At 44.4% G+C, this 22,508-nt stretch overlaps 1 protein-coding gene across 4 annotated transcripts in view; it reads right to left on the bottom strand.

Moving 5' to 3' along the window:
- Positions 1 to 22,508, bottom strand: part of CLUAP1 (clusterin associated protein 1) — a 167,073-nt gene that overhangs the window by 87,882 nt on the left and 56,683 nt on the right. For all 4 annotated transcript variants that reach the window (XR_012161187.1, XM_073362811.1, XM_073362813.1 and 1 more), the window contains exons 6-8: positions 21,455 to 21,538; positions 16,114 to 16,247; positions 14,716 to 14,857 (exon numbers count right to left, since the gene is read on the bottom strand). Coding sequence is in view for 3 of the 4 variants with exons in the window: in XM_073362811.1 (XP_073218912.1) it covers positions 14,716 to 14,857; positions 16,114 to 16,247; positions 21,455 to 21,538 (360 nt within the window). In the remaining variant the exon portion in view is untranslated. The remainder of the gene's footprint in view (positions 1 to 14,715; positions 14,858 to 16,113; positions 16,248 to 21,454; positions 21,539 to 22,508) is intronic.

The following is a 22,508-nucleotide window of genomic DNA, read 5'->3' on the forward strand; positions in this document are numbered from 1 at the left end:
TGCGTCCTTCAGAAAAGTACATCACATGAAGTAGGGTAATTCATACTAATAGACAACGCACCGTATATTTGCAAAACAAGACTCTGAGAGAACAGCTTGTACGTAAGAACTTTAACTGGGAGTTCATATTCACAACAGAATTGTAATCTAGCAGTTATTTCTATACAACCAATAATCTGAGGATTATTTAGCCACTAGAAACTGAAGTCCCTGTTCCCCTTTACGGAATCATTTACACCTGTGAAAAGTGGGTGTAAATGCAACTAAATCAAATGTTCATGTTTTACAGCCACTTTGCACTGGTGCAAATGGCGACAAAGTGCTTGGCAGTGGAGACTAAGGCTATGTCTACACTACAAACCTTACAGAGGCACAGCTGTACTGCTGCAGCTGTGTCACTGTAAAGTCTCCTGTGTACCCCCTCTGTGCTGATAGGCGAGAGCTCTCCCGCCGGCATAATTAAACCATAATTTTTCACACCCTGACCGACAAAAGTTTTGCCACAAAAGAGCTAGTGTAGGTAAAATTTCAGAGTCCTAAACTCAAAATACAACATTATTATACAACCTATTCATGTCATTCTGTGCAACATAGTTCCAACAACCAGGGAGATCAGAAGTATGCAAGACTAACTAGAACTTTTTCTTTTAATGAGTTTTCTTGGTTTTTATATCACTTACACTAAAATGGTTTCTCTGAATGATTTTGATTCCATATTGACCTCTGTGACTCAGAATTTTACATACGGTTGTTCCTTAGTCTTAATGAATTTTAGGCTAGTCTGATTTCTATTTCATAATTCACACATCAACAGTACTTTAAGGGAATATTAATAGTGCACACAAACTAGCAAATGCAGGGAAAGTAAGTGCAGACTGAAAACTGATCAGCCCTTTCATCTTACTTCTTCCATAACATTATCACAACAAGAAGATACTTCATGAAGCTAAAGGGCAGTATATATAGAACTCACTTTAAGGGTATGTCTATACTACAAAATTAGGTCAATTTTATAGAAGTCGATTTTTAGAAATCGATTTTATACAGTTGATTTTGTATGTCCCCACTAAGCGCATTAAGTTGTCGGAGTGCGCCCTCAATACCATGGCTAGCATCGACTCACGACGCTATCCCACAGTTTCCGCAGTCTCCGCTGCCCATTGGAATTCTGGGTTAAGCTCCCAATGCCTGATGGGGCAAAAACATTGTCACGGGTGGTTTTGGGTACATGTCGTCAGTCTCCCCACCCTCCCTCCCTCTGTGAAAGCAACAGCGGACAATTGTTTCGTGCCTTTTATCCTGGGTTACCCGTGCAGACGCCATAGCATGGCAAGCATGGAGCCTGCTCAACTCACTGCTGCTGTTGTGAGCATTGTGAACACCTCGCGCATTATCCTGCAGTATGTGCAGAACCTGGCTAAGAAACTCCAGCAGGAGGACAATTGTGAGGAGGACATGGACACAGACGTTCCTGAAAGCACGGGCTGTGGCAATTGGGACATCATGGCGCCAGTGGTTGATACAGTGGAACGCCAATTCTGGGCCCGGCAAACAAGCACAGACTGGTGGGACCGCATAGTGTTGCAGGTATGGAATAATTCAAAGTGGCTGTGAAATTTTCGCATGCGTAAGGCCACTTTCCTTGAACTTTGTAAGTTGTTTTCCCCTGCCCTGAAGCACAGGAATACCAAGATGAGAGCTGCTCTGACAGTTGAGATGCGAGTAGCGATAGCCCTGTGGAAGCTTGCAACGCCTGACTGCTACCGGTCAGTCGGGAATCAATTTGGAGTGGGTAAATCTACTGTGGGGGCTGCTGTGATCCAAGCAGCCAATGCAAACATTGATGTTCTGTTATCAAGAGTAGTGACTCTGGGAAATCTGCAGGTTATAGTGGATGGCTTTGCTGTAATGGGGTTCCCTAACTGTGGTGGGGCAACAGATGGAACACATATCCCCATCTTGGCACTGGCCCACCTTGCCAACCAGTACATAAACCGAAGAGGTACTTCTCAATGGTGCTGCAAGCACTGGTGGATCACAAGGGATGTTTCACCGACATCAATGTGGGATGGCCGGGAAAAGTGCATGACGTTTGCATCTTTAGGAACTTCGGGCTGTTCGAGCAGCTGCAAGAAGGGACTTACTTCCCAGACCAGAAAATTACCGTTGGGGATGTTGAAATGCCAGTAGTTATCCTTGGGGACCCAGCCTACCCCTTGCTTCCATGGCTCATGAAGCCGTACATAGGTAGCCTGGACAGCAGTAAGGAGCAGTTCAACTATAGGCTGAGCAAATACAGAATGGTGGTAGAATGTGCCTCTGGACATTTAAAAACTCGCTGGCACTGTTTGCTGACTAGGTTAGACCTCAGCGCAACCAACATTCCCATTGTTATTGCTGCTTGCTGTGTGCTCCATAATATCTGTGAGAGTAAGGGGGAGACGTTTATAGTGCGGTAGGAGGTTGAGGCAAATCGCCTGGTGGCCGATTATGAGCATTCATTTCCTCATCTACAAAATCCTCCTCTCTGTTGCGTGAGACTCCCCTCTTGCAGGTGCCCATGGACAGTGGGTGGGGTAATGGTAGGGTCCCTCCTTAGAACGGCATGTAGCTGTTCATAGAAGAGGCATATATGGGGCTCTGACCCGGAGTGACCGTTTACCTCCTCTGTCTTTTGGTAGGCTTTTCTGAGCTCCTTAACTGGTACGCAGCACTGCTGTGTGTCCCTGTTGTAGCCTCTCTCCACCATGCCCTGTGCGATTTTGGCATACATATTAGTATTTCTTCTTTTTGATTGGAGTTCGGCCTGCACAGATCCTTCTCCCCGTTCAGCAATCAGATCCAGTGTCTCCCTTTCGGTCCATGCTGGAGCTCGTTTGTGATTCTGCGGGGGCTGCATGGTCACCTGTGCTGCTGAGCTTGCCATGCTGACCAAACAGGAAGTGAAATTCAAAATTTCCCAGGGCTTTTCCTGTGTATCTGGCTAGTGCATCGGAGTTCAAAGTGTTGTCTAGATCGGTCACATTGGAGCACTCTGGGATAGCTCCCGGAGACCAACAACATCGAATTGCATCTGCACTACCCCAGATTCAACCCAGCAAGGTCGATTTTAGCGCTACTCCCTTCGCTGGGGAGGAGTACAGAAGTCGATTTTGAGAGCCCTTTAGGTCGACAGAACGGGGTTGTGTTGTGTAGACGCATTCATTTTAAAATCGACCTAATGCGGCTAAATTCGACCTAACCCCGTAGTGTAGACCAGGGCTAAGTGGACATACTTTTTTAGTCAGTGTATGGGTGTTACTGCTGTAGGAAGTCAAAAAGTCAAATCTGACAGCATTCATTCACTTCAGAAATGGGATCTGTATCATCTTTATCTTCCATTACCTTCACTGGTTGCTTGTCCCTTTTTGATGTACTATAATTCAAAACTCTTTTCCTTCCCACAGGGGCTCTCTGACCTACAGTCCATATGAGAATCCTCCTACCAGCTCCACCAATCTTAGTTCCCTCCTCTATCCCTTCCCCCAAACTAGTGCTCCACATCTGGAAATCTCTCTGCCCCACCCACCCTTCCTTGAGTCACTGAGTCACTTTAAATTAGGGTTGTCAAGTGATTAAAACATTAATTGTGATTAATCACAGTTTTAACTGCACTGTTAAACAATATTTAGCATATCATTTATTTAAATACTTTTAGAGGTTTCCTATATTTTCAAATGTAGGTTCAGGGCTGGGGGCTCTGGGCTTCAACCCCTCTCAGGGCTCGGAGCATGTGGCTTTAGCCCCTCTTGGGGTGCAGAGCTCAGGATTTCAGCTGCTCTTAGGGCACGGGGTTCCAGCCCCCACCACCCACAGAGCTGCTGGCTGGGGCTTCTGTCCCCTGCCACCCGCGGAGCTGGGGTTTAAACACACACACACCACACGCACACTCCTGGCGGCACTGCGGGCTAGGGTTTCAACACCCTCACCACCTCTGCAGCTCCAGGCTGGGCCTTCAGCCCCACCACCATGAATGCCTCCTTCCCTCCCAACAGGTATTACAATTAACACATTAAAAGAATTAATGCGTTAATTTTGTTTTCAGTTAAGCGTAGGTGTTAACTGCGATTGACAGCCCTATTTTAAAGCCTTTATATCTAGTTTTAGCCTTCCCCCTTTTTTTTTTTAGTCAATAATTCACTTCCTGTAAACTCTCTTTGTGGCGCTTTTTATGGAGGACACCATAGAAATGAATGCCAGAAGCATGTACATGTAACTACTATGGGGTCAGTTAGATGTGCATTTATGAGTCTAATTAGTTGGCATAATAGTATTAGGTCAGTGGTTTTCAACCTGTATTCCATGGACCCCTGGGGGTCCGCAGACTATGTCTAAGACTGCCAAAGGGGTCTGCACCACCATTCGAAATTTTGTAGAGGTCCACAGATGAACAAAGGTTGAAAACCACTGTCCTGGAGGATTGCACACTTTCTGGCTTCTGTAGGTCAAATGCATTACACACACACACACCGGGGGGCTCACTGTATTCCTCCCCCCTCCCACACACCTGGACACACCCATACACCTGTGTGCCACCTTCCCAACCCCCTGTTTCAGGGATTTCCTGCAGCCCCTCCCACTGCCTCTCTCATGCTAGGGGTTCTGCGTGTCCCCTATTCCCCACTTGCCCCCAATGCCTGGGGCTATTTGTGCCCCCCATGCCACTGTCTCCCATTCTCTCCCCATATGGTAGGGACTCTGTGTGTCCCCTATATCACTGTCCTGCATGCCAAGCGGTCTCTCATTCCCCCTCCCACACTAGGGTCCCCCATTTCCCCTACCAGGAGAACTGTGTGCCCCTCAGTCCCCACTCACTCCACATGGCAGGGTCCTCCATTTCTCACCCCAGGCCCAGGGATTCTGTGTGCTCCCCATTCCCCCCCCTTGTGCTCCCCATTCTTATCTCTTTTCTTTCTATCTGGAAGATATGTGGCTCAGGGCATCAGCATTTGTAAACTGTATTGGGAAGATGGGCAGGGTATTCTTATCCTGAAAGGTGTTATTGGCTGTTATCAACTGTTTCTTTGATTTTATAGGTAACTGGGTGGTTGAAGGAGAGGGGAAATCTGCTAACTGGATACAAAAGGTTCCGTGTGTCCCCTATTTCCTCCTTCCAGTTTTCTGCTTTTTCCCAAAAGCTTTCTGAGCAGACATAGTGTTCAAAAGTTATCATGTCACAGACAAACAGACACAGAGAAATGCCATGGAACTGAGTGTAAGACCTTGCTTCATTCAGACAATTACAGCATGTATTAATATTTATGTTTTATTGTGTGCTGAACTATATGGTGAAGAGTTTAACTCCTGAAATATCTTTCCCATAGGACAGGAAAATGAGGAGCTGCACTCCAACATCATCATACTTACAAACCAGACTAAGCACTGCCAAAATAGAAGCAATTAGTAATTAAGATTTCTCTGCCTACTTTTAAATCTGATATTCAGTAACATTTAGCTACACTGGAGTGGAGTGGTCTCCTGGTGCCCATAAGAATGCTACTAAATATACATGATATAAATGTGCTTAGATAGAGAACTGAAGACTATAACCAAATGCTTTTTACATTAACCTTCTGTCTGGCTGCTGTAACAAGGATGTTGTGTGATGGGTATTTCCAGATTAAATATTTCAAATAGGACAGTTCACTGCAAAATTTACCAAAAGCACAGAATGAACAGAATTGAATCAAGGCCAGAGATTCCACTCAGAGACCACCGTGACAGCTGCATTCAAAATAGTGAAATGTGTTTTAAGTGACTACCCAAGGCCCTGATGAGAAATCAATGGTTAAATGAAGATGTCCTTCTAACAGTGGTGGAGTAGAAATGTACTCAATATATTTGTGGTTTCCTTGGGTTAGTCTATTAATAAGAAGTTGCCTATTAAGGGTGATCCCAGGTTCAACTTGTATATTATTAGAAGCTTTTATTAAAGCTTAGCACTTACAGTGTTTTCTCCTATTGATCTCAAACACTTTACCAAGGTCAGTAAACATTAAAACCCTTCTTCTACAAAAGACAAAATGAGACACACTCTAGGTATGTCTAGACTTGGAGCTAGGGGTGTGATTCCCAGCTTGTACAGGCACACTTACAGTAGCTCACTAAAAATAGTAGTGTAGCTGGGGTAGCATGGGCAGCGACGAGTACAAACCCGCCTGAGCCGGACAGTATGTACTTGGCCCAGATAGCCAGTGCCCCTGCTTGCCTCTGCAGACGCAGCCTGAGTTTGTGTTACTTGTGCAGGTCACACAGTGAGTCAATGTCAGAACAGGGAACTGAAACCACGTCTCCTAACTCGTTATTCAGCATCCTACCCTATCCCCTGGACCACACTGCCTCAGACGGCATAGATCTATTCATAGAGATCCATTCACTAGCTGCTAAACCCCCAGAGCAGTAACGAGCTCCTTTTTGGAACCACCTAGAAGATGTAACTCTAAAAATTGCCAGGACAGTGTAGGGTTGTTTTAGTGATGCTGTGGCAGAGACGCTGGCTTAGCAATGACTTTAGGACTCCCATTCCTTATGCTGGTGAAGGGCAGGTGCATTACCTTCACAATGGCCTCGACTGCTTCTGGAGAGGGAGTACAAGAACCACCATCCAGTACACTGGCACTCCCAAATGGACAACTGATGGCAGCAACCTAGAGAATGGCCTAGAAGAAAGTTTTCTGAGGTAGTCTCTTAGGTGACGATAGTTGAAGGAGAAGGAAAGAACTATTTTGAAAAGACACACTCTGTCCATGCTTTGATGGCTGAAAAGGGAGAAGGAGAGCAAGTAAAAGTGGTAAATAAGTAGTAGAGACTTTGGTGTGTTGGTCAATCACAGGATGACTAGGAGCCACCAGTGTGGTATGGCTGCGAAAAAGGCAAATGTGACCCTAGGATGCATCAAGTGAGGCATTTCCAAAAAAGCTACAGAAATATTAATGACATTGTACAAGACACAGGTAAGACCTCGTCTGGATTATGGTGTACAATTCTGGTCATTCATGTTCAGGAAAGATCAATTGAAATTAGAACAGGTTGATACAACGCTTCAAATTGGAAGAGCTAGGATGATCAGGTGAATGGAGAGGACTGGAAGAGCTTGACTTGTTTAGCTTAGCAAAACTAAGGCCGGGAGGGGATATGATCACTCTCTATAAATACACGAGGGAGGATGAAGAGCTACTATTTAAGCTAAAGACAATATTAGCACAAGAACAAATGGGTATAAACTGGCCAAAAATAAAATTCAAACTGGATAGTAGAAGATCTCTAACCATCAGAGGAGTGAGGTTCTGGAACAGCCTCCCACTACGAGCTGTGGGGACAAACAATTAGTTTTAAGAGAGAGATGGACAACTTGAATGGGGTTCTATGACGGGGTTGCTTATGACAGTGGGGGGCAGGGTTAGCCTGCCTTGAGGGTCCCATCTGGTTCACATCAGATGATCCTAAAATGTTATGCTTTAGACTTCAGCTTGTCACCTGCAGGGTTCAGAAGGGATTCCACAGTGTATTCTGGTTTTATTTTTGTCTCCTTCTTTTGAAGCATCAGGAATCTTGTAGTGTGGGCCCTACACTACAAGAAGAATGTGGAAAAAGTCCAGTGGAGGGCAAGAAAAATGATTAGGGGACTGGAACACATGACTTATGAGGAGAGGCTGAGGGAACTGGGATTGTTCAGTCTGCGGAAGAGAAGAATGAGGGTGGATTTGATAGCTGCTTTCAACTACCTGAAAGGGGGTTCCAAAGAGGATGGATCTAGACTGTTGTCAATGGTAGCAGATGACTCAATGAGGAGTAATGGTCTCAAGTTGCAGTGGGGGAGGTTTAGGTTGGATATTAGGAAAAACTTAGGGTGGTGAAGCACTGGAATGGGTTACCTAGGGAGGTGGTGGAATCTCCATCCTTAGAGGTTTTTAAGGCCTGGCTTGACAAAGCCCTGGCTGGGATGATTTAGTTGGGGATTGGTCCTGCTTTGAGCAGGGGGTTGGACTAGATGACCTCCTGAGGTCCCTTCTAACCCTGATATTCTATGATTCTGTGAATGGCCACACCTAGAGATGGGTCACCAGACCGGGGGCGGGGGCAGTGCTCTGTGTTGTCTCTGAGCACTCTCTCTCTAGGGTGCTTAGCTGGTTGGATCTTGCTCACATGCTCATAGTCCAACTGAAAACCATTTGTACACTCCAGAAAGAACTATCACCAGATCAGATTGGCCCTGACCTTGGGTTTGTTTGCCTTCATTAGCAGCATGGGGTGTGGTTCCCTTACCAGGATCATCTGAATCTCTCTCACTTAATCAATGTCCTGGCATTGGCGGGGTGTCAGGCATTGGTGCATCCCCGTCCCTCCCTCCCGTCCATTCTCTGTCTGTAGCAGATAATAGCCAAGGGTATATCTACACTTCACAAAAAAAAACTTGCAGCAGTGAATCTCAGAGCCCAAGTCAACTGACTTGGAGTGCACGGCTCATGCTAAAGGGCTAAAAATAACAGTTTAGACATTTGAGCTCAGGCTGGAACCCAGGCTCTGAAACCTGGCAAGGGGGAAGAGTCCTGGAGCCCAGGCTCCAGCCCACGCCAAATGTCTACACTGCTATTTTTAGCCCAGTATTGAGAACCCAAGCTGCCTGATTGAGTTGACTCGGGATCTGAGACTCACTGCCACTGTTTTTTTTTTTTTTAGGTTTTTTTTTTTTGCAGTTTAGATGTATCCTTAGTGTCCTGAGGGCTGTAATACTTTGGTCTAATTTCAGTTGTTGGGTTTAGTGTGTGGGTGTTGGGTAGTGTCGGTGGCCTGTGATAGACGGGAGGTCAGACTAGATGATCTACTGCTCCCTTCTGGCCTTAAATTCTCTGACTCTAAACAGCATATTTATTATAAAATGATGCCATATAACTGCGTTCAATTCAAAAACTTGCCTTTTTCCTTTACACCAGTTTTGCTCAGTCACCAGTTGCATTTTAAAAGGCAGAGAAAAGTTAGGCATCTCATATGGGCTATAGAGAGGTTCCAAGGCCTTAAATCTGAAAAGCCTAAAACACTGCTTCTACAGTGGATTCAGCCACCACTCCCCCGTCGACTCCGCTTCCGCCTCTCGCCGTGGTGGAGTTCCAGAGTCGACGGCAGAGTGATCGGGGATTGATTTATCGCGTCTACACTAGACGTGATAAATCGATCCCCGATAGATTGATCGCTACCCGCCAATCCAGCGGGTAGTGTAGACATGCCCTAAGTGCACTAGAAATTACAGTCTCATTATTCAACCAGTCTCTAGCCTGGAGTGAGATTTCATCCTATAAAACATTCATTTGTTCAAGGAAGGTTGGGTAGGAATCAGTCCTCAGTATTGAATGGCATCTAGTGGTTCTACTACTGAGTTAATCTAATTACACTGCAGTCGGTCTTTTTACTAGCAAGCTATTTAAACAAAACACACAGAAACACAACAAAAGAACTGACAATCATTTCTCCTACAAAAGATCGTTAAGATTTGATTGGAAGAATAAAAGGTAAATAAGAATTGGAAAATCAATGTGGTGTTTAGGAAAAAGTGTTGACAGTTTAAGGGAGTGAGTATTGCAATGGATTAGCACTTTAGTCATTTTTCTTCTGTTGGTTCTGGAAAGGATACAGTGATGATAAAGTCCAGAACAACTGTCGTTTCCAAACTGTCAGTGTTAGATCATAGAGAGACAACTTCTGTTGGTGTGAGAGACAAGCTTTCGAGCTTACACAGAGTTTTTCTTCAGCTATTACCTCAACCACCTTGTCCCTCTAATATGCTGGGATCGACATGGCTACAACACAGCATACAGTGTTAGATCATACTAATCTTGGAGCAATTTTTTTTCAAGCATAAGATAAATTGTCCACTTTAGTGACAAATTGCCAAGGGTGCTAAAGCATCACCTGAAAAGCAAACAGACTGATGGAGGAGGATGGAGAAAAGCAACAGTAGGTATTTTAGGATGGCAGGGAGGTAATGCTTGAGGAGGTGCAATACTGCACTGTCATTTGTTTCACCAAGTTTGAGAATAGGAGATTAGCAGTGAAAGCCTGAAGTTCATTTTAAAGGCCTAATTCTGCTTCCTCTCCCACTGGCCAAACTCTGATTTCCAGAAGTTTTAAAAATCTGCATTGCCTGGGGACTTCAGCTGGAGTTTTGGCTGCTCAGCACTTTTGACAATCTACCTAGGTGGTGGTACTAGAGGCACTGGTTAATGATGCTTCCCTGAATGGGGATGATGGAGATCTTTGGACAATCTTTTTCTTTAAATGTGGGGTCTGCTTTTAGCATAACTGCTTCCCCACCTTCTGCTGTTAATCCTCACCATCTCCCTTCCCCATTCCTGGTATTCCCCCATCTGGGCTTTTTTGTCAAGTGGATCAATTTCCTAGGTGCTACCAACACCAGGCCTGAGAACTGCATGCTAAGTAATGAGGAGTGGGCTGTGCTATTTGATACATATGGCTTTGTAGCAGCAGCAATCAGGAAAAATACCAAGTTATTTGCAACTGGTTTCCAGAGGTGCTGAGTCCCTGAAACTTCCATTTAAGTTATACCCTCATTGTAAGCATCAGGGAATAGAAACATTAGTAACCCTAGCAACTAAGGAAGGGAGAAAACATTTCAGTTCAACCGGCTATTTTCAACTGTTATTAATAAAAATGTGTAAAAATAATAATTAACATTTTATAAAATGATCTGTGGCAAGATTGTATAAGTAGGGGCATAGCGAGCAGATCGAGGGACGTGATCGTTCCCCTCTATTCGACATTGGTGAGGCCTCATCTGGAGTACTGTGTCCAGTTTTGGGCCCCACACTTCAAGAAGGATGTGGATAAATTGGAGAGAGTCCAGCGAAGGGCAACAAAAATGATTAGGGGACTGGAACACATGAGTTATGAGGAGAGGCTGAGGGAGCTGGGATTGTTTAGCCTGCAGAAGAGAAGAATGAGGGGGGATTTGATAGCTGCTTTCAACTACCTGAAAGGGGGTTCCAAAGAGGATGGCTCTAGACTGTTCTCAATGGTAGCAGATGACAGAACGAGGAGTAATGGTCTCAAGTTGCAGGGGGGGAGGTTTAGATTGGATATTAGGAAAAACTTTTTCACTAAGAGGGTGGTGAAACACTGGAATGCGTTACCTCGGGAGGTGGTAGAATCTCCTTCCTTAGAGGTTTTTAAGGTCAGGCTTGACAAAGCCCTGGCTGGGATGATTTAACTGGGAATTGGTCCTGCTTTGAGAAGGGGGTTGGACTAGATGACCTTCTGGGGTCCCTTCCAACCCTGATATTCTATGATTCTATGAAGGACAAGTGCAGAGTGCTGCACTTATGACGGAAGAATCCCATGCACCGCTACAGACTAGGGACCGAATGGCTAGGCAGCAGTTCTCCAGAAAAGGACCTAGGGGTTACAGTGGATGAGAAGCTGGATATGAGTCAGCAGTATGCCCTTGTTGCCAAGAAGGCTAATGGCATATTGGGTTAAACTTCCAGTCTCAGTATAAAGATTTGACAGTATTTGAACAGAAAGGAGAAATCAGATTTTAGGCTTCATTACAAGTTTTCTTTCAGTCAGGGACATACGTACTTTCTTTTCTGCCAAGGATACGCATATGGACTACAGCATTATAAACCAAAGGGGTGAAAATACCAGGTTGGTTGTGGATTAGAAACACATGGACTAATGACCAAAGCGATAATGCTGATAAAAAGGGTAGCTAATGGGAAACTGGATAACATGGATTACTAACCCGTCAAACTCCTTGATTGAATTGTGAATCGTACACCAATTTTTCAAGACCCTTGTTATCTTTTAGACAGCTTCTTTTATACTTCATATGAACAATGTAGCAAGACAGCTCTACTAGTGCTGTCCAATCAGCATGCAGAAATACTTTGTACTGTGACAGAAATCACAGATTTTATTAAATGACCTTGTTTTCCCCATGGTTATAAAACAGCCTACATTTCCTACGAACCTCCCTCATCAACTGTGCTCTGCTGCTTACAATTCTTATTTCCACACAAAAACCTGCAGTATGCAAAACACACTTTCAGGGCAGATTTCTGGGCAAGAGGACAGCATAAAGAGATTAGAAGGAATTTCATCATGACTCAAGCAAAGATAAGATGGTGCCAATGGGGGAAGGTACACAAAAATATGGGGCTAAATTCTGTAACTATTCATTTTCAGATCCCAAATGGATGCAAATTCATGCTGCAAAAGCAAAATTAACATGCATACATATTTTGAGTACCAATAACCTCATGCACAGCCCCTCAATGCAGAATATTTCTGCCAGGAGTAGGGGCAACCTGTACTGGCAAAGAAGGATATGATCTACATATGCAAGACAGGTTTCAGAGTAACAGCCGTGTTAGTCTGTATTCGCAAAAAGAAAAGGAGGACTTGTGGCACCTTAGAGACTAACAAATTTATTTGAGCATAAGCTTTCATGAGCTATAGCTCACTTCATTGGATGCATACTGTGGAAACTGCAGAAGACATTATATACACAGAGACCATGAAACAATACCTCCTCCCACCCCACTCTCCTGCTGGTAATAGCTTATCTAAAGTGATCACTCTCCTTACAATGTGTATGATAATCAAGTTGGGCCATTACCAGCAGGAGAGTGAGTTTGTGGGGGGGGGAGGGAGGGCGCGGAGTGTGAGAAAACCTGGATTTAAGCTGGAAATGGCCCAACTTGATTATCATACACATTGTAAGAAGAGTGATCACTTTAGATAAGCTATTACCAGCAGGAGAGGGGGTGGGAGGAGGTATTGTCTCATGGTCTCTGTGTATATAATGTCTTCTGCAGTTTGCACAGTATGCATCCGATGAAGTGAGCTGTAGCTCACGAAAGCTTATGCTCAAATAAATTGGTTAGTCTCTAAGGTGCCACAAGTACTCCTTTTCTATATGCAAGACACTAAGGTCTGAGAAAAGGAAGCTCTATGTATCAAAAACACTTCACAATACATACACAAAATACTGAAGTATAGGCAGATGTGAAGGGTGGAAATAGTAAACATTTATGGGTGAAATAAAGGATAAAAAAAAGCCTGGGCTAGTAATGATAAGAAGTAAGCCCAAAGATTGACAGTAGCAGTAACACAAACTACAAGGAACAAGTGGCTGAAAGGATGACTGGTGAAAGATTTGCGGCAACCTGTATATGAAATGGAAAAGGAGGAAGGAAGGAAAGAAATCCAAATATAAAAGGAAGGGAGAAAGCAAACTGAATTAATGCAACTCAGAGAGTCACAGGAACACACAAGATTCCAACACAACAGGAATGAAGGCCGCATAAGGGGGAACTCTAAAATGGCTAAACTTTTAAGAGCTATTTTTGATCAGTTTTCAATTAAGAGAATGACAATGAGGAGGTTGGAGAACCTTGTGCAAGGAGACTATTAAACACACTAATTGACAAAGCATTGAGAAAACAGTAAGAGTTTGTCTGCATGACAAGTTTCTGCACTGCAAGTCAGGGTGTGACTCTACTAGCTTGCTTCAACCTAACATGCTGTGTGGACACTGCTACAACAGCATGGTGAAAGTCAGCTTGCAAAGTGTAGTACGCCAAGCTGCACTCTGGCACGTCTACTGCACTGTGGCAGTGTCCACACAAGATGTTTCTGTGAAGCAAGCTGGTGAGCTGTAGATTCACACCTTGGCTTGCCATCATAGGCACCAACTTCCCCTCTTTTCTCTGGTTGCTTGACCCCCTCCCTCTGCCCCCGGCCCTGCCCCCACTCCACCTGTTCCATGAGGCCCTGCCCCTTCCCACCCATTCCAACCCCTTTCCCAAAGTCCCCGCCCCAACTCCACCCCCTCCCTACCCCTATTCCAACTCCTTCCCCAAATCCCCGCCCTGGGCTCACCTCCTCCCCTGAGTGCACCATGTTCCCACTCCTCCCGCCCCTCCTGGAGCGTGCTAAGCATTGCCAAACAGTTGTTTGGCAGCAGCCTGGCAGGAAGTGCTGGGAGGTAGGCAGAGGAGCGGGGACGCAGCGCACTCTGGGGAGGAGGCAAGGAGGGAGTGGGGGCAGGGGGAGCTTGGCTGCCAGTGGGTGCAGAGCACCCACTAATTTTTCCCCATGGGTGCTCCAGCCTGGGAGCTCCCATGGGAGTTGGCACCTATGCTTGCCATGTAGACAAGCCCAAAGGAAATAAAGAATACCTGATAATTGTAAATACATGCACTGCAAGATGCATCCATTGGTTTTAAAAGAATTAGAAAGAAGGAGTTCAGAACTGCTGAAAATTGGTTCTTTGTGAACCCTGGGAAGTATGTGAGAGATAAAAGGAGAAATAAAAGACGATAGGGGAAAGGTTACAGTGATTGGAAAAGACAGCAGTTGCCTGATGCTGATCTAATAGCTTAACTCCACTGACTCATGAGCTAAAAGTACGTTACCTTGTCTGCTCAAGATCGCTCCAGTTCAAAACGAGACAACACAAAATGATGATCTCATCAGTGGAGACAGCTCTGAGGATATGTATTAATTGATAGCATGCTGCTGTGGGAAGCGGCAGGAGGCAATGGAAGTCTTTTTGGCTATTGCTTGATAATAAACAGTGGCCTGCATGATGGGGAAAGAGGTTAAACAAGTACATTTAACTAAGCTAATGTTTTGTCTGGAAAAACAAAACTCTCTTACCTCAAACCTCTCCTGCTCTAGCCTGTGATGATCATCCAGTTGCTGTTCCAGATAGGCCAGATTACGGAATTTTTCCAGATAACTGCTATATTGTTTCTGCAGCTCCTCCTCAATCTTCTCATACTCATCCATAAAGGCTGGTCTGGACAGCCCAGAGACAAAATACAGAAAACAAAACTATTTGAAGCTGCAGAACTCTGCAACATGCTCTTTCGTTTTTTTAGTTCCCTCTGTATTCCTACACTATTAGCCTAATCCAAAAAGCATCTCTCTTCACTCTAAATTTGCCACATTATTTTAAAGACACTAGAATCACTGGGCAAAATCTTACCCTCTGTTGCACAGGTGTGCTTGGACAAAGGAAAATTGTAAGCAGCCTTCCACCACACCCACCCATGTAAGCAGAAAGGCAGTATTTTCCCCTAGCAATAAGGACAACACTAGCAAGAGTTTAGTTTTCTTGCTGATCAGAGCTCCATGCCTCAAAGCAGGCATGGTCCAGCCCCACAGTAGGTTAGCACATGTTCTTCTACTTGCTATCTGTGCTTGCCAGGATATGTTATTTCTCTGTAACAGAACTGTCCTAATAATGTGGCTGGCTGTGTGCCCATCCTCCATCAGCAATAAACCACCATGTCACCCTGTGCCAGAAGGAAGGCTCTTGTACAACACAGACCAGTTCTGCTCTGCTGTCCATGCCCACCCCATGTGCCTCCATCTGGTAGAGACAGGATTTTTATCACAGCATTTACACACAAACATAACGCAGGCACTTCCACACCCTGGGATTTCCTTATTTTCTCTCATCAGCGAGATCACAGATGAAGCAATTGTTCATACTCAATACAAGATCCCAATATGACTGAAGCTAGAAACCAAATCTAAGGCCTGACTGTGTGTGCCTTGATTGCATGGCAGTCCAGGATGCTCTCTAGATGACTCTTCCCCAACCAAGGATACTTCATGACCTGTTTCTTCATCTACTACCTACCAGCAGCTGGAAAAGTTAGGAACATCTTAGAAATCAAGCAGCATGTTTCACCATTATTTCTCCTAGGAGCATCTGCACCCACAGATACCATCTGGGTTTAATGACTTTTTTAAAGTCTGATCATTTTTAAAAGTTCAAGTGACCATTTAAAAATAAAGTAACATTTTCTCCATCTTGACAGTAGCAAAATGTTAGTCAGTTTCAAAACCAGATGATTGGAAAATTAGTTATTACAGCCTAGGCATTTTTACAGTGGCAAACCACCACATTTATTGCACTCCCCAGAGGCCATCATATTTCTTGGACTCTTCAAAGACTAGTCAGTCTTCACTACAGTGGGCATTAAGAATACCCTTCACCATCAGTTATACTAATTCTGCAGTGGATAAAAGGTACATAGTCTTTACCGGACACTCTGTAGGGTCTGTAGTCGCTTCTGGTTTCTTTCCAGTTCCAGTTTTCTCTTTTCAATCTTGGCTTCCAAGTTAGCTTCATCAGAGGCCACATTATTCAACATGTCCTTAGTCTTCTGGACTTGTTCCTGAAAGAGAGAATGAGTAGCTGAGTCATGTCCTGCAGAAGCGTAACTCCAATCGTTTTTCAGACTCCAGGCCTGATTCTGCATTATCTTGCACCTTGTGTCACCACAGAATTTTGTAACCGTGAGCCATGTTATGCAATCAGGCTCAGGCAAAGATCAGTCTTCCACCAGCACTCCTGAGTGTCACACTCACATCTTTTCATGTATTTATACCTGCTCCTGTATTTTCCACTCCATGCATCTGATGAAGTGGGTTCTAGCCCATGAAAGTTTATGCCCAAATAAATGTGTTAGTCTCTAAGGTGCCACAAGGACTCCTTGTTGTTTTTGCTGATACAGACTAACACGGCTACCACTCTGAAACCTATCACTCTTATTACAATCATCATTTAGCTTCTCATACATCATGGGTCTCACTGACAGCATTAGAAAGGTCATTACCTTGTTTACAAATCAAACCTATTTATTGTGGACACTACAGAGAAAATCCTGTTCTCATAACAGCTGGCTTTTTCTTTTCCTCTTTCTGATCCTGGGATTAGACATGGATTACACAGTATTATTCTGCACTGCTCAGCACTGACACTGCATGAAAGTAAACCAACACCATTGTTTTGGGACTAAATATGGCCTCTGTGCATGGATTCTGCAGTTTCAACTGGATAGTGTATTCTTCAGTTCTTGTCCTCAACCGTTACACAATATTGCGATTTTGAACAGCTGTCATATCCCACTCCAGAGTGGCCTGCATTTCAGTGGTGGGTAAAGTGATTTCTAGGTGCAATGACTATAAAGCACTTTAAGAACCCTCTGGACTAAAGGCACTGTTACAGCTGCAACTGCAAACCATTATTAGGTTTGCCTGTGCCAAACCAGGGTCACTCAGCTGGTTCCAATAAATTCACCCACTGGGAGAAGTTCCTATATACAGCATCCAGTGAGCCTTTTTTAGGTTCATTCTTCCCAAACCAAAGTGAATCTGCATTCAAATACACAGTAGATTTAAACTGAGCCTGGTGCTGTTGTAATTGTGATGTAGTCTACCTGTAAGGCTGTTTATTGCAGTGATTATGCATTCAAAGAAGCAATTATTTGAAGATGCAATCCAAGGACTCTTCCATTTCTGTTTGCCTCTACTTAAATGAAAAGGAAATTCAATGGAGAATTCTACTCAGATGCAGCACTATGGCTGAGATTTTTAACCATTCAAAATGAGGATTTTCAAAGATATGTTTCCCAAAGCAATTGCAATTCAGCCAGTTTAGGCAGACTTGCAAAATTCTATAAGCCCATTTGCCCAAGAAGAGTAATCTATTTCTTGGCAGGCGAGAAAAATAGTTTTTTCATTATCACCATCATCATCATTCTGGCAAAGGCACCAGTATATTTGGTGCCTAGCTAGGTACATTTTCACAACAGTTTTCCAAGGCTGACAATGCTCATATGAAGTATATTGTGGCACAAAAATTAGAGGGCTAATCCTGTAAACACTACCAGGCATGCAGATTTTTCCTGGCTGTGTGTGCATGCAGTGGCGGGGAGGGAGTAGATAGTCTTTTCTCCCTTGCATGGCCCATATATGGGAACTAAAGGTAAATTCATGGATGATGGGTCCATCAATGGCTATTACGTAGGATGGGCAGAGATGGTGTCCCTAGCCTCTATTTGCAAGAAGCTGGGAATGAGTAACAGGGGATGGATCACTTTATGATTACCTGTTCCGTTCATTCCCTCTGAAGCACATGGCATTGGCCACTGTTGGAAGACAGAATACTGGGCTAGATGGACCTTTGGCCTGACCCAGTTTGACTGTTCTTATATTCTTATGAAAAAGGAATGCATTTAGGGTAATGCAGCGCCATGGCTCCTCTAGGGGCACGCGATGCCTGAAAGAAGGTGGGGAGAGGTGGACAGAAGGTACAGTGATGGCTCTGTCTCCCCGTCCCCCAACATACCCAACATTCAGCAGAGCCAGCTGGAGTGAGGGTAGGAAAGCTGCATCCCATGGAGGGGTGCAATGAGGGGGGTGCTGTCTCTGTGCTCCTTAGAGCTCAGGGAGGCAGTTGGTCTCCCTTAAACAGATTGCCTCTTGGGATTCCTCTTGCAGCAAGAGTTCTTTGTTGCCCAGCAGCAGCCCTGCTAACGTCTCCAGGACTAGTACTACTTCCTGACAAATATCACATTTTAAAAGAATCTAATCGGTCTTGATCTCTTTGTTTTTTTCTTAGCCCTGCCATGGCCATTTTTTCAAAAATATATTGCAATCAGACTAGTGCTACGTACTCTACTGCAAAGAAGAAGAGAATGGGAAAAAAACCCCTTCACGCATGTTAAAATGTGCTGGGTATGTTCAAAGCATTTGCACCTTTGAAACTTTTTGATCGTTCAGAAAGTTGTTTAATTAAAAAGAGCTATGCGTTTGTTGAAATTCCAGCAGTGAAGATTATTTGCTGTTCAGCTAGAGTAGATCATTTCATTAATTGGTCCGGAACTAACCAGCTGAGGTAGGTTTGAGTTATTGATATTTCCCATGAAGTTATCAACTCTAATATGCCGAGACTGGCTTATTGGAGCTACGGCCTAGGATATCAATACATATTAACAACATTCAGGATGCATATAGACTGTGAACAGCAGGAAAAGCAGATGGAGAGATCACCTTGTGTATCTATTGGATTTGGCATGGCTATTTAAACCTGAAGAGTGTGTGTGGGGGGGAAATACAGTTGGCTATTCAATAATTTAATTTGTTTGGGCTTGATTACTCCACACCCAAGCTGGCAGGGGGAGCTATGTTTCTGGGATGTTTTCAATCCTAGAGCAGGATGAGCAGTGTTTGCACTGATACCTATTTTTTAGGGGTCTGCCTACTAGATGACCACTTTAGCATGGCCAGGGTTTCATGGAATCCCACTGGTGGAGACTACTTGATAGACTGCCCTGACACAGTGCGTTCCTAAGTGTCCTGACCACATGCTCTTCTCAACCAGTACCAACTCTTTTGCCACTGATCGTGTTTCAATCAAACAGAGAAATGCCACTGAGTTGAGTGTAGCGCCTTGTTTTGTTGGCCAATTAACAGACCCCCACCAGATATTGGCTTGTCCCTCACCAATTAACATTCAGAGCTGACACTTGCCATTCAGGATCACAGGATGGGGCCATTTAAAAAACAATTCTTGTTAAAATCTTCAGGTTCAGTCACTTTGAAATTCTACCTATCTAAAGATAAATGTTCTCCCAGTTAAAATACAGGGTCAGCACCACCTCCAGTTTGGAAACAGAACTTTGTGCTGAATGCTTCTCTTTGAAGTGAACTAGTGTGGAAGAATTTAAAATACAGGTATGTCTACACTGCAATGTAAACGCCGGGGTAGTGGGACTCGAGTCAGCTGACCCGTGTTAGGGAACCTTGGGCTGGAGCTTCTACACTGTATTTTAACCCTAAGTTAAGATTATTCTGATCACTGTTCAAACCAAGGGCTCTGGCATCCACGCTGCAGTGCACAGACCCAAGTCAAAGTAACCATATATCCCAAAAAGCCCAGCACCACTCTAGCCCTAGGAACTGTGGGAAAGCTTTAGTGCCCGCCTTGCACATTACCAGGAAGCAGCTCACTTTACAAAAAGCTTGATCAGTTCACTCTCCACTGCAAACCCAGGAGGCCTTCTCTAATAGTGTGCTTGCAGAATGCTGATCAGAACAGGCTGGCTTAATGCTGATTTGAATTTCTGCCATTTGCCAAGAGGGAAGAGAGCTTCTGTTTTCAACAGAGTGGACTGCAGATTGTTGGGATAGAGAGGACTAAGGAAGTTGTCAAACTGAATTGTGGGATACTATCTACTGACTCTGGGGGTTGAGTCAAGCAGGGCTGTGGCTGCATTGCAAAGCAATAGGGCTCAGATCCTGGGTCCCAGCTGGACTTGAGCTCAGACACTCTGGTCCTGCAGGGTCCTGGGATCCTGGGTCCAAGCCCTGGGTCAGAGCAATTGCAGTATATAGATGCAGGGGGGATTAGCCTTGTGCCTGGGCTCAAGCACAGGCTTACACTGCAGTACAAACATACCATAAGAGACCTGCCCAGCTCAGCTACCTCCTGGACATTCAGAGAAACAAAGGAGTGGCAGAAGCGGGACACTCAGCCTTTGGTTGGGGAGGGAGTGCTCTGGGTCATCATGGTCTTGTGACCCCCTTCTGGTGGAGGATTGGAGTAGCATTGCCAGGCTTCAGTGGACACTATATCAGCCAACCTTGATGGGGGGAAATTTCCACGGAAGATGGAAAACTGAAGGGGGTAAAAGAAAGAGATCTGCTAGATCTATTTCCCACAAAAGACCGTTATTCATATTTTAATACATGTGTCTGTTTTTCATTACAGTATCATAGTGGCCCAGCGTATAGATTATAGCTTTCCATACACATGCATGGATGGCTATGTGTAGGGATTCTCTTCTCTCCGTGAAGTTGAGCAGGGTCCAGACACAATCCTTGTTTACCCAGTATCCAAGCACCATGAAAGTCTAGTCCAAAGGGTGTGCAAAGGAGTCCCACCTCTCTTCCACAATGGCAGACAGATGCTATTTTGATGCTGGGGAAGACTGAGTGTATGCTGTGCTTTGTTAAAGGGTGCTAAAGATCCCCCAGATCCTGGAGGCACTGCTTTGCTCATTGTGTTTAAGGCACTTCTGTAATTTTTAGCCAATGACTAGGGGCTGCTGCTGGCCCAGTGCACCACTATAAACAGACTGTGGCTTCTAAAAACCAACCAGGAGTCAGTAGCATGCATCTACATGGGCCTACACAACACAAAGTAACCTGCTTGATTAAAGGGTTGAGTTTGTCTTAAAACCAACAAATTTCCCAATGAAAAAAATGTCATCAACAGCCATGTTTCATTCACATGGATGGGAGATGCAAACACAAATGAACTTCTGCCTTGGTGAACTTATATTTATGCATTTGCCAGTAGCAATGACATGGTGGATGATATGAGCAACTGACTGCAGTTCAATATTACTGTTAAAGCAGCTAGTTAGACTATTTGTTGACACTGCTCTTGAAGGGTGATACAAGCCATACATATACATGCTTTTCAATCCCTAGATGCTGGCAAAAAAGAACCTTGTTCTTCCTACACAAATGACAGCTGGAATGGATATTCTGTGGAATAAAAATTAATAATGAAGCAAATAAATGAACAGCTTACCAGAACATCTTTGATAGCAATTTTCATCACCTTTTCAGTCTCGTTTATCTCCAGAGGTCTCGCAATGGATTCCGTTCTCAATTCCTAGGAAATAAAAACACACCAAGATGCTCAAGCATCATGCAAAGGAATTATCAGTCACAGAACTGGGGGTGGTTGAGCAACTCCAACAAAGGCGTGTGCGTAATAAATGGAGTGGAATTTCATATTTATGCCTCATTGCTCAGGGAGCATCACAGAACAGGAGGCTATGAAAAAGGTCAGAGTTAATGGAGGCCAGTGTTAAGAATTAGCAATGCAGACATCATTTCAAAGTGAGATAAGACGTATTGCTCTGAGCTGGGAACACCTTTAACCTGCCTTTAAGGGCACAGTTTCAGCCACTTACTTGTCATTAATATTAAAGGAAATTACACGGGTTAATACCCCACGCACCTTGCTCAATATGTACCCCAGAAGGTTAATTTTATTATCTTCAATAAAGATATTAAAAAGGTTACAAATGATGATCATACATCTGATCTACTTCAGCCCTATGAGCCAAACACCTCAGCTATCCAGACTAAGGGCTTGTCTATGCTACAGGGGCTAGGGCAGCATAGTTAGAGTGCTGGAGCTATGACACCAATAAATCCGTAGTGTAAAACACAGACTACAGTGACAGAAGACAGTTTCCCCCGCTGCAGGAACCCCACCTTCCCACATGACAGTGGCTATGTTAAAGGAAGGATTCTTCTGTTGATCTAGCTGTGTCTACATCTAAGTTTTAAGCACAGACCAAGCCTAAGGAATGATCAGAACCACTACCACTAACCTAGCCAGCAGAAGCAATCAGTAGATGTCATGTCCTATCCAGTTCCCCCTTCCCAATTCAACTAAGACCCATGGCAGAGGGGGAGGAGGTGCTGACTGACTTGGATTCAACATCCCTCACCAAAAACGGTGCTCATAGGTGGACAGCAGAGGTTGCTGAAAGCCTCATGAGCCTGGTCAGTTTGTGGGTGGAAGAGGATTTAGCACTCATCTGTACAAGCAAATGTAGTTGCAGCCGTGT

Source organism: Lepidochelys kempii, chromosome 10, assembly GCF_965140265.1.
Source record: "Lepidochelys kempii isolate rLepKem1 chromosome 10, rLepKem1.hap2, whole genome shotgun sequence".
Classification (NCBI taxonomy): Eukaryota; Metazoa; Chordata; order Testudines; family Cheloniidae; genus Lepidochelys; species Lepidochelys kempii.